Genomic DNA, 11,626 nt, shown 5'->3' on the forward strand with positions numbered 1-11,626 from the left:
GAGCCGCCAGGCCTCCGGCGGGCGCCGTGGGGTGGGGTCTGCCTCCGGGGGTCCCCTGCGTCCCAGGGTCACCCCGGAGCCAGGAGCTGGGCAGGAGCCGGGCAGAGTCGAGGTCACCCGGGCCATTGCCGAAGTGCACAGGACGGGCTGGGGGAGCAGAATGGGCCGGCCCGGGGGGTTGGTGGGGCCCCCGCACGGGAGTGGGGGCGTTGCTGGAGGGAAGACAGGATGTACGACAGAGAGATGTCTGAGGCAGCAGCTGGGGGGGGCAGTGGGAGTGTACCTGGAGACCCCTGCCCCACCCGAGGGGCTTCACACTGGCAGGGGCCCAGAAGGGAGGGGGAGAGGAAGTGAAGGCCACACTAGGTCTGGGTGCCCTGCGGGCAGCCCACCCAGGGGAGATGTCGGCTGTGAGCCCGAGGGCCCGTTTGAAGGTAGGGGTGAACAAAGGCCTTGGAGCCGGGCCTGTGGTTTTCTGGTCAGAACCGTCTATCTTCCTCACGTAGGAGTTGTTTCTGAGAATAAATGTTTGCCTTTCTGAAGTGCCTGTGCGTGTGAAGTGTCTGTGTGTCCACGCTTAAGGCAACAAGAAGCAGCACGCCCTTACTCCTGAAGAATGGGGGGGGCGCGACGGGGGGAGGGCAGAGGCTCATCTCGGAGGAGATTCGACTGTCAGGTGCAGCAACTGGACTAAGGGTGGGCATGACAGCCCCAGGAAGGTGCCCCTTGTTGGGGAGGTTGACACCAAGGTCCCGCAAGAAGGGACTCTCTGGGGTCAGGGCAGCGTGAGGGTAAACAGTGTCTGGTAGGTGGTGAGCTCCCCATCATGAGGTGTGTGAGCAGATGGTCAGCTGGAACCTACAGGCCCCTCGGGCTCTTGGCTTCTGGCTTCTCATTGACTCATCGTCTCCATGGCTCTGACTGAGGTGGATGCTTCCTGCTCCCCTTGGAAACATGGGCACTGTCGCACTGTCTCTCAGAGCCACCTGGCTCGCACAGAGGCCGGGCCCCTGAGGTTTGTCCTGCGTCTGGGGCTCAGAGGTCTCCATTTCTCCCGGATCCAGCCCCTCTGCCTCATCTGCCGGCGTCTCCCACCTAGGTACCCCACCTGCCTCCTTCCTGCCTCCAAGGATCACCCCTCCAGCCCTCCTTCCTCCCTGGCATTCAATGCCCAGCCTCCAACATGGGCCCTCAGACTCTAATGCTGCCTGTGTCTCCCTTTGCCTCCAGGTCAAATACAGCTTCTCAGCCTAGAGTTCAAGTGCCTCCAAGGCCTGGCCTGAGCCCTCCTCCTGGTCCCTGGGGGCTGTTTGGAGCTGTTCCCTGGGCACACATCCCTCCTGCTCTGTTGGGGTACCTCAGAGCATGATCTGGCCCCAGCCCCTCATCTTGGGGTACCCTCAACCAGAGATGGAGACAGCCTGATAGACAAATAAGAACTTCTGGTCTGGGTCGCCATGTCCCAGCCAAGCGCTTCTCCGAGCCTCAGTTTCCCCATCTGCGAATGAGGATCACTGTTGTCCTGTCTCTCAGGGTTGCAGGGAGTGATCAGGATGATGTCTGCCTACGTGGGGCTGCCAGGCACATGGGCACCCTGCGGCGACGGCCCCACTCCCTCCCACTCCAGTGGCCTGCCTGCCTTGGTCTCCTGAGTGACCCGCCTGCACTTGGGCTGGGCCTCCAGCCTCTGGCTCCTCCGGGTGCCTGCCCAGGCCAGGGCAGGCTGACTCATGTGTCGGAGCGTGGGCGCAGCCAGCAGCTCCACTCTGCGGCTATTTATAGCTCCCAGGCCAGGCTCTTGGCCTTGTGAGCTGGGGGAGGACGGGCCGGAGTCCCCTCTGTGCCCTCCCTAACCCTCACTGGAGCACCCCAAACTAGGATAGCAGTGGCCCTTGCCTAAAGCTGGCCAGGAGGGGCCTGGCTTTTGTGAGCGTGGGTATGTGCTGGCAAAAGGCTGGAACTCGGGTCCATCAGGCTCTGAAGCCACCACCCAGCCTCCCTGAGGTCCCTGGCTGGCCATCCGTCTTGCAGAAACCCTCTCCACTGCAATGGACAAGTGTCCACCTGCAAAGTCCCAGCCCCTGGCCTGGCCATCCACAAGGCTTGTCCCTGTCCCAATGCTCACCCCCCCCCCCCAAGTCCTGGCGGTGCCGTAGGGGGAAGAAGGTGGCTGAGATGCCTTCCCTGCTCCGTGCTCCCAGGATTAATGCAATTATGTGGGCGAAGCAGAGGCTGAGTTTCACGGCCTCTAACAGAAGCAGTTTGCCCCACAAAGGCTTTTTTGTTTGTTTTTAAGTTTGGTGTCAACATTTGAAAATAAGAAAATCATTTGTCAAAACCCAGTTTGCCTTTAAAAATGAATGGGCTGGCATTCCCGGGCCCGAATTCCTGCCAGTCAGCCTCAGCAGGCACTGGACCCCAGCCCTGGGTGAAAGACGCTGGTTCCTCGCCGAAGCCACCTGGTGGGCCCGTGGAGGCAGCCGGGGCTCCTCTCCAAGCACAGGTGCTGCTGTCGCGACTGCCTCCCGAGGAGGGTGATCACTGAGGTCTTCGCCACTGGCAGGATAAAGCCCTATGATGCCAGGGCGGCTGTGGTCAGTCAGAAAAAAGGGCCATGACTCCCAGAAAGACCTCATGACCTTTGCACAGGCTGCACCCCCGCCCCCCGGCTGGAAAAGCTCTTTCCCCATCTTCTTGGGACTCCAGTGCGGCGCCTGGGGACTTCCTCCCTGACCGTGCTGCTAAAATCATTTCCATGTTCCTTGTCTCTCTCCCTTCACTTGCTTTTTCTGTCTTCAGGGCATTCATTGCTGCTTGCTACTGCACTGCACGTGGGTGTCATCTGTCCTCTCACTTGGTGAGCTGCTACGTGTCCTAGGGTGGTGGGCCTCACCCTTGGGTGCTCCCAGGGGACAAGGGGCTGTGTCTGGGGACATCTGTAGTCTCCATGACTGGGATGATCCTGGCATCACGTGGTCAGGGGCCGGGAATGCTGTGCACCCCCCCCCAGCCATGCACAGTGCCCGGGACAGTCCTGTGTCCGCAAGGCTGGAGGAGAGAGCCCGGGGAGGAGGGCAACGGATGCAATGGATCTCAAACGTGCCCCACACCAGCACCACCAGGGCGCTTGGCGGAGATGCAAATCCAGCAGCGCCCCACCCCCACCAGAATGCCGCTCCCGTGCTACACCGGGCCAGATGGCCCCAAACGTCCATGGTGCCGAGATGGAGACCCTGTTCCGGCTCATCAGCCCGAGTGGTCACAGGGAGGCCCAGCCGGTCCCTCAAGGGAAAGGCCCGCCAGCTGTGGTGGCTGTCTACTTTGCTCGTGCCTCCAGTGCACTGAGGACGTGGGGGCTCCGAACTGCCCGCCTGTCCAGCGGGGCTGGGCAGCCCACGGTCACAGCCCGCAGCCGGAACACTGCAGCCAGCCAGTCCAGCGGCCCCCGCCCCAGGAGCTAGAGCCCTTTGGGATGACAGGGGCATGGAAGGGCTTCTCCCTGCTTCTGCCCGATGTGGCTTCAGCACCCTGACCGCCCAGAGAACAGTTCTAGGGGCCTCATGGAACGACGCCCCCTCTCCGCCTGCAAGAGGCTCTGGGAAGTTCAGAGGGGTTGGTGGCTGGCTTCGTCCGCAAGCTGGTGCGCAGTCCAGGGTGGCCACAGGCTGGGCTAGGTGGGATGTGTGCCTCCCTCTTCCTGGCAGGGCCGAGGGTCCAGAGCTAGTGTCTGGGGCAGGTCTGACCCCATCAGTGGAGGTACCCTCCCATCCACTGCCTGTTTTGGGGGCTGGAAAGGCACAGACGGGCCGGGAGCCGGTGCTGCCCCTCCCCGCCCCACGCTAATAACTTCTCCACCAGAGACGCAAACAGCAGACAACAGAAGCCCTGACACGCTGCTATTAAGGTTGATTCAATCCACGAGGCCCGGGTGCCGCCTCGTAATTTCCTCCTGTCTCCAGATGAGGGAGGAGAATCTGGGTGACTCCATCCAGCTGCCGCCTGTGCTGTGAGCCCCCATGCACAGCAGACCTCGGAGGGCTGAGGGCGGGGCCGGGGACTTCCTGGTGGAGGAAAACGCTCCGTCGCGCTTGGCCGACGGCTGGAGCCCAGTCCCAGGTAACTCTCCTGGCAGAGCTCTGAATGGTGCCCCCAGCCCAGGGCACCCCCCTAATCCTGCCCATCCAGGGACCTGCCCGGTTGGGGCCCAGAGGGTGGCTGGGGGCGGCCCAAACCCTGCCAGGTCCACACGAACAAGGTTGGTGCCCAGTGTTCTGAGCTGAGGCTGTGGTTATTTACGACACAAAACAGGGTGTGCGATCCGGGAGCACACATCCACGCTGTGGTGGCTGCACCTCTGATCCTTGCTGAGAGCGCTACGCTGTCTGCCAGCGGGCAAGCGCCTCCCTTTCACACATGCGCCAGGATCTCAGGGCTAACTGGCTTCCACACGCAACTCCTCATCACTTCCTGTGAATTAGAGCAGGACCTATCCCTCTCTGCCGCAAGGACATTCGGCCAGTCGGGGCGTCCTCTGCAGGGGTGTCCAGGGTGCGGCACCCCGCCCCCACCCACCCGGTGCCAGGACACCCCTGGTGTGACAAGCACGGACGGCCCCAGACACCTCCTGGTGCGGTGCGCCCTAGGGGATCACCCCCCCATGGAGAAAGACCCCTAAGAGGCAGGAATCTCCGCTCACAAAGTTGCATAGCGGTGACCTCAGCGCTCAGGTCTGGTATCTACAGGGGCTGATCTGGGCGCTGAGCAGTCCAGAGTCTTGTCCAAGAGAAAGCCCATCAGCCAGCAGCAGTGCTCCTGTGCCAGAGCTGGGGGTGGGGGGGCACTGGGCAGGCCTCGGAAGACCCTGGTCTAGGCCAGATGTGGCCACAGGGGCCAGGGAGGCTCGGGAGGGAGCGTGTGTCTCCAGGCCTCCGTCAGAGTGCAAAACGGCCACTCTTCTGACCTGGACGTGGTGACAGTCTGCCTCACCCAACGCGGGGAGAGCTGACCAAAGTGACAGTCTGACTGGGGCAGCTTCTGGAAGCAGGTCCCAGGGCTGACCCTCGCTCCACAGACGGCAGAAGACCAGAGGGGTGGCCCAGGGCGGCCTTGGCTGCGGCAGTCTGTATCCTCTCCTCCAACAGAGCCCCCTCAACCCTCTCGGGGTCACAGAGCCTCAGGGGCCTGGAAGCAGCTTTGCTGGGGCTGGTGGGACCCTAGGGGCCACGGTGGTGACAGCTGGCCGAAGGGCCCAAAGAGGGGTACACGGGTCTTTCCACGCCCCAAGGTTCCTGGCTGGCGTGAGGGTGCCCTTCCTGGGCCGGCTGGTTAGGAAGTAGACTCAGAGTGAGGGGGATAACATGGTCCAACAGGCTCGGGGTGGGGAGACGGGCAGTCAGGGTGCAGTGTCCCCAGCACCACTCCATGGAGCTGACGGCTAGTACGAGGTAGACACCTTGCTGTGTGTGTGCTTTCGGCAGTGATGGGGGATACAGAGCTGAGGTCCCGGAGCAGACGTCCTCGGCCCGGTGAAGGTGGAATGCAGAGCCTGGCGGCTCCAGACACACCCCCCGCCCCTGGGGAGAAGGCCAAATGGGTGGAAACTTCCCATTCGGGGGTGAGGTGAAGTGGGGGCAGCAGAGGCTGCCGACACTGGGTTTGGGCCACAGTGGGAAGGAGGATGCTCCCACACCCATGGCGGTCATCGTCCCGGGACCGGGACAGGGGCAGGCCGTGTGGGGTTCAGAGATGGGTCCCCAGAAGGAGAGAAGTTTCTAGCAATGGGACAGTTCATATAACACGGTGGAGGCTGGGGCCGTGGCACAGGTGTGCCCTTGGGCCACGTGCCGGGAGGGCCTGGGCAGTGACGCAGGCAGCCCCCGGGGCACCCACCCCTGGGCAGGCGGTTCACCACCCCAGGGCCGAAGGGGCCTGTGCTTGCCCGAGCTTCAACTGCTGGGCGGTGCAGGGGGGCTGCCGGCTGAGTGGGGCACAGAAGGCGATCCGGGGCCCCAGGAAGGCGCGCTCCGGGCCGGTGTGCCTACAGCCGAGTGGCCGAGTGCGGAGGCCCGAGTGCCCGTGGCGGAGCTTGAGGCCCAGGCTGCCAGCCCCCGGCCCGCCCTCCTGTAGCACCTCTAGCGGCTTCGAGCCAGACACACAGAATCCTCGGGGAAAGGCTGTCACCCCTGACTCCCATTCCCAGAGGCACGGCTCCGGGCTTCTGTGACAACAGGTTGCCACGGAGCCGGCACCCAGGGTTGGCAGCAACCCCACACCCAGCCGCCAGCATCCTGCGCTCCTGCACCCCAAGGCAGGGGCTGGCCCCACGTGCTCATGTGTCGGGCGGGGTGAACAGCGTGTGGCCCTGCCCCATAGCCCGGGAAGTCTGTCACTCTGGGGACGGTGGGCCTACGCAGGGCTGACAACCGATGGCCACGTTGGCCCGTAGCCTTGCCTGCCATCTCTCGGGTCCATGGGCCTGTGTTCCCTCAAAGACCCCACACGCACACCTGGCCCACCAAGTGTGTGGAGGAGGGGGCGCACAGGAAGGAGGGGGGAGGGAGGGTGCCCAGAACCCTGCCCGTCCCCCAGGAGGCGTGGCGTCAGGTGGCAGGCGTGAGAGGTGCCCTGTGTGACACCCGGTCAGACACCCCATGCCAGTGGGCCCCTCTGTCAGGAACAGAGCCAGCTGGGAGCAGAGGACACAAGTCTCAAGCCTCCAACTGGGCTCAGTGGCTCAGACAGGCCACGTTCCTGTCCTGTCCCCAGGTGGGTGTGCGGGGGTGGGGAGGGTCCCAGCCCAACCCCCTCTGGGTGCCCCGGCCCCGCAGCCTGTGTGAGTCCTCAGATCCCAAGGTCAGAGGACGACATGGGCACACAGCTTTGGTAAATAATTTTAAGAGAAGTATTTTTAAAAGTGGTCATGGAGCCCCAGGCTCAGGGCGTGGGATGTGGGGCACAGCCCCTCTGTGGGCCTGAGCACCCCCGCTTGGGGGGCAGGGGGCTTCCTGTGTCCCGTGGGCGGGCGGCGGGCAGTTCACCACTTGAGGAAGACCATGCCAGCCAGGACCGCGTAACCCAGCACCAGGAAGAGGACTTTGAGCAGACGGTCGCTCTTCTCCTCCAGCTCCTTCGCCAGGATCTCAAAGAAGGTGACGAAGAGGAACGTGCCGCCCGCCAGGCCCTGAAGCAGCACCGACGCCACGCTGCTGGGCACGCCCTGGGTGCTCTCGATGCCCAGGCCAACGCCGATGCCCAGGGGGATCATGGCGCTCACGGTAACAGCCAGCTTGGCCGCGTCCCTCAGGGCCATGGAGCACCTGGCCATGCTGATGCCCAGGGCCACGGCCACCAGCGTCTCGTGGACGGCCACCCCCACAAACAGGCTCACCACCTTCTCCCCGTCGTCCTGCAGGCCCAGCGCCAGGCCCTCGAAGATGGAGTGCGCCGACAGGGCAAACACCAGGCTGAGGAGCCGCAGCGGGCTGGAGCGCGACAGCTCCTGCACACGCAGCCCGTGGGCGTGCGGGGGGGGCTCCGCATAGAGGGTGTGGCCCCGTGTGCCCCCCACGAAGGGGCTCTCGTACTCCGAGTCGCTGCCTGCGTCAGAGCCGGCGTTGAAGGTCTCCAGGTCGATGAAGGAGGGCTTCTCCTTGCGGAAGGCCAGGACAAGCTGCTCCAGGAAGACGGTCAGGAAGAAGCCCAGCATCACGATGGTCTCGGCCAGCGGGTAGTCGGTGCTGATGTGCCCGAGACTCAGAACTTTCTGGAGCTGGAGCGGAGGACGTGTGAGGGAGGAGAGGGGAGGAGGGGGGGAGAGGGGTTCAGAGGCAGGAGGCTTGGGCTCTCACCACCAAAGCAACAGGCTTTCCAGACCTCACTGACCGGCCAGCAGAGCACAGACACCCCACCCCCCGTTCACACAAGCAGCTAGAAACGGGGAAGGTGGACTCACCCTTGGTGGATTTGGGGGGAAAGAAAACAAACCTCAAAACACCAAAAATCCAGCCCTATTACAAAAGGCAGTGTGAGGCTTTACGTGGCATCTACGCAATCAGCCCAATCATATTAATTATGCAGAAGCGTGGTCCCTAAAGGTACGTGCACTTGGAACCTCAGAACGTGACCTTCCCTGGAAGAAGGGTCTCTGCAGGGGTGACCACGGTGCTCTGGCCGAATGGGGCTCCCGCCAGACTCCGATCCTGAAGGCTCTCAGCCCCCAGAATCTCCAAACGAACCCTACTTGGGGAGAGGCGATTCGGTGACAGTGAGGCTGTTAGGTGGGCCCTGGGCAGACAGACTGGAGTCCTTACAGGAACAGGAAAGACACAGGGGACCACCACGGGGGACCGCCACGGGGGACCGCCACGGGAAGAGGCGGGAAGGAAAGAGGCCTGCGAGGGACCCAGGCCTGCGAGGGACCCAGGCCTGCTAGCACCTTGGTCTTGGACTTCCAGCCTCCGCCCTGACCGAGCATAAACATCTGTGGCTTGAGCTGTGGTATGTGGGTACGGCAGCCCCAGGACGCTGGGCTCAGTCCAGTAACAGCGTCCTCACGAGACATAAAAGGAAAGGACACGCAGAGACACACAGGGAGACAGGCACGTGACCGCAGAGGCAGAGACTGAAGTGAGGTACCTACAAGTCAGGAGATGCCAAGGATCACCCACAAACCCCCAGAAGCAGGGAAAGGGCACAGAGCAGATTCTCCCTCACAGCGTCAGGTCCCAGCCCTGCCGACACGGTGACCTCAGCCTCCTGGCCTCCATCACTGTCCCAGCAATCAGCCTTTGCAGCCCCGAGGCCTGCTGGGAACGAGGGAGACTCCTCAGCATGTCCACCCGCACCCCTGCATATCCGAGAGCTCACGCCATCCGATGGAGCTTCCCAATGATGGGAACATTTTCTGTCTGCTCACAGGGAAGCCACCAACCATGTGTGGCCATGTGGACCTCACACGTGGCTGGTGTGGCCAAGGACTGGCATGTTGAATCATGTCATTTTAATTCACTGAAACTTGACTAGACAGGCCTACAGCAGGCCGCCGCTTCTTCAGCTGGGTCGGCTGCTGACGGGGATGTGTGCACACGCCACGCCAGTCTGGCCCGGGGGCCGCAGGGCATGCTGTCGGCTGTCTGGGCCCTTCTCCTCCCCTCCTACTCACGGCTGGACACTGCTCATGCGTACGTGTAATTCCCAAGTGCTCTGAGCCAGGTGCCCCAACACTGCACTCGCTGCGCCCCTTTCTTTCCTGTCACAGCCTTTTTTTTTTTTTTTTTTTTAAATTTTTGTTTTAATGTTTTACTTATTTCTAGGAGAGAGAGAGACAGCGTGAGCAGGGGAGGGTCAGAGAGAGAGGGAGTCACAGACTGAAACAGGCTCCAGACTCTGAGCTGGCAGTCAGCACAGAGCCGACGCGGGGCTCGAACCCACGAACCGCGAGATCATGACCTAAGCGAAAGTCGGACGCTTAACCGACTAAGCCACCCAGGCGCCCCATCCTGTCACAACCTTTGTGACAGCCTGGGAGCGTGCGCACGGGCACACGCGCACACACGCACACACACACACACACCACACGGGGCATCCTGCCCCTCCAGGCACACCTGCAATGTCTGAGGACAGTCTGGTTGTCACGACTCATGAGGGGTAGTGCTGACATTGGGGGCAGGTCGTTCTCTGTGGGGGGCTGTCCTGGGCACTGGATGGAGGTTGGGGGTGTTAAACAGCACCCCTGGCACCACCCACCCAATGCCAGGAGCTCCCCCAGTCATGATGAGCTCAGATGTGCCCAGACATCATCCAGAATCACTGGGGGCAGGACGCCCAGGTGAGAGCCCAGCTGAGACCCCCTGACCCAGTGACCTGCCATCACTCAGTGTCCCCTGGGGGCAGAGTCATCCCTGTATGGGAGCCCCTGCTGCAGCGGAGGCCACGTTTTGTAGAGAAGCCACTTCATTCATTTGCCAGACATCTCAGAGGCCTGCGGGTGCCACACCTGGGAAACACCAACGGCCCCCGAGGGATGAATACGGACCAGATCGGATGGAGCAAGACACAAAACCAGTGTGCAGCGCCGCTCTCTGCAGGGTGACCACACCAGCTGAGGCTGGCCAGGGGCTGCAGGGGAGGGACCTGACCCGCCATGGCTCAGGTGTGGGCAGGGGTGCAGCGTGGAGGGGCTCTGGGAGGACACGAAAGGGCCACAGGCACCATCACAGCAGCCTGGGCCTGCGGTCTCTGAGATTTTAGCCCCTGGACGCTGACTGTGTGAGTCTCCCACACTGTGAGCGAAGGAGCCCGAGGTTAGAGAGGAAACGTGTCAACTCACAGCTCTGGGCGTCCGAGATCCGGGCCCTGGCTGTGGCCTGCTGATGAAACCCGCAGCCGTGCTGGGGAGCCCCTTGTGGCCAGGGCCTGCGGGCAGCCCTCAGCCAGCAGCCGGGGAGAAGCTAGGCCCTCGGCCTGACAACCGGGAAGGGACTGAACTTGCCGTACCACCACACGAGCTCAGAAGCCGCCCCGTCCCATCAAACCTTGAGGGGAGACCACAGCCCAGGGATACTCGGGACACTGCCTGAGAGAGCCTGGAGCAGGGACCCAGCTAAGTGCCGTCCAACTCTGGACCCACAGAAACTGATAATAAACATGTATCCAGTGAAGGTGCTAAGTCTGTTGTAACTTGTCATGTGGCGGCAGCTAACTGATACAGGCATTGTGAGAGGCCCAAACTGCCAGCTTCAGGACAGGGTGTACGCGAGCCAGGGTGGGCAGTCTGCGCAGGTAACAGTGGGTGAGCTCGCCACCTGGGAACCCCCTGGCTGGTTCAAACCCCCTGTTTGCCAGACAAGGCCCAGAGAAGAGAAGCAACCAATGCACGGTCACACAGCAAACTCATTTCCTGTCACTCCTGCAATGTCAAGGCTCCACCAAGCCTGGTGGCTTCAGCGACAAAAAATCAGTGACCCTTGGCCATGAGGTGCCCGAGGCTGCAGCTACCCCCCAGGGACCCCTTACCTTTTCCCTCACAGCGGGCAGGAGGGCATTGAAGCACGTGGCCAGAAAGACCCCGCCTCCGAAGGTGTTGCAGAGGGAGAGGATCTTTTTCGAGCGATGGGCCTTCTCAAAGTCTGTCTCAATGATCTTCACGGGGAGCAGGGAGCCCAGCAGCATGAAGAAGAACACGCCCACCATGCAGAGGATTTTGGCCACCAACAACTTCATCATGGTGGCCGAGGCTGCTCCGGTCACCGCAGGGCCGAACCATGTGTGCACGCACGCTCCCGTCCCACACGGCGCTACGGGGCCCAGCCTCGTGGCCGCGGGCTCATGGCTCGGAACATCCACTGTGAACACCAGGGGCAACCGCGTCAGCTGTCAGCTCACCCTCCTGGCTCCAGGGACCAAGCCCATCAGCCTCCAGAACTGTGCTCCATTCCAGGCCTGGCCCGCACCTCTGCCTGCCGCAGGAGTTTCCACGGCTGTGCTGTCCGGTATGGCAGTCACTGGCCACGTGCGTCTATTTAAGTAAATGAACTAGAAGGCAAAATTCGGCTCCTCAGTTGCACTGGCTGTATTTCCAGTGTTCAGTAGCCACACAAGTGCAGTCGCCACCATACTGGACAGCGCG

At 62.4% G+C, this 11,626-nt stretch overlaps 1 protein-coding gene across 1 annotated transcript; it reads right to left on the reverse strand.

The window, feature by feature from the left end:
• Positions 1–6,878: 6,878 nt before the first annotated feature.
• Positions 6,879–11,342, reverse strand: SLC39A3 (solute carrier family 39 member 3). Its single transcript, XM_077760578.1, has 2 exons — positions 11,014–11,342; positions 6,879–7,768 (listed from the first exon to the last, which is right to left on the reverse strand). The coding sequence occupies exons 1-2, from the start codon at positions 11,221–11,223 to the stop codon at positions 7,034–7,036; spliced, it is 945 nt and encodes a 314-aa protein (XP_077616704.1). The 5' UTR covers positions 11,224–11,342; the 3' UTR covers positions 6,879–7,033.
• Positions 11,343–11,626: the final 284 nt, after the last annotated feature.

This window comes from Crocuta crocuta, unplaced genomic scaffold, assembly GCF_008692635.1.
Source record: "Crocuta crocuta isolate KB4526 unplaced genomic scaffold, BGI_CrCroc_1.0 scaffold443, whole genome shotgun sequence".
Classification (NCBI taxonomy): domain Eukaryota; kingdom Metazoa; phylum Chordata; class Mammalia; order Carnivora; family Hyaenidae; genus Crocuta; species Crocuta crocuta.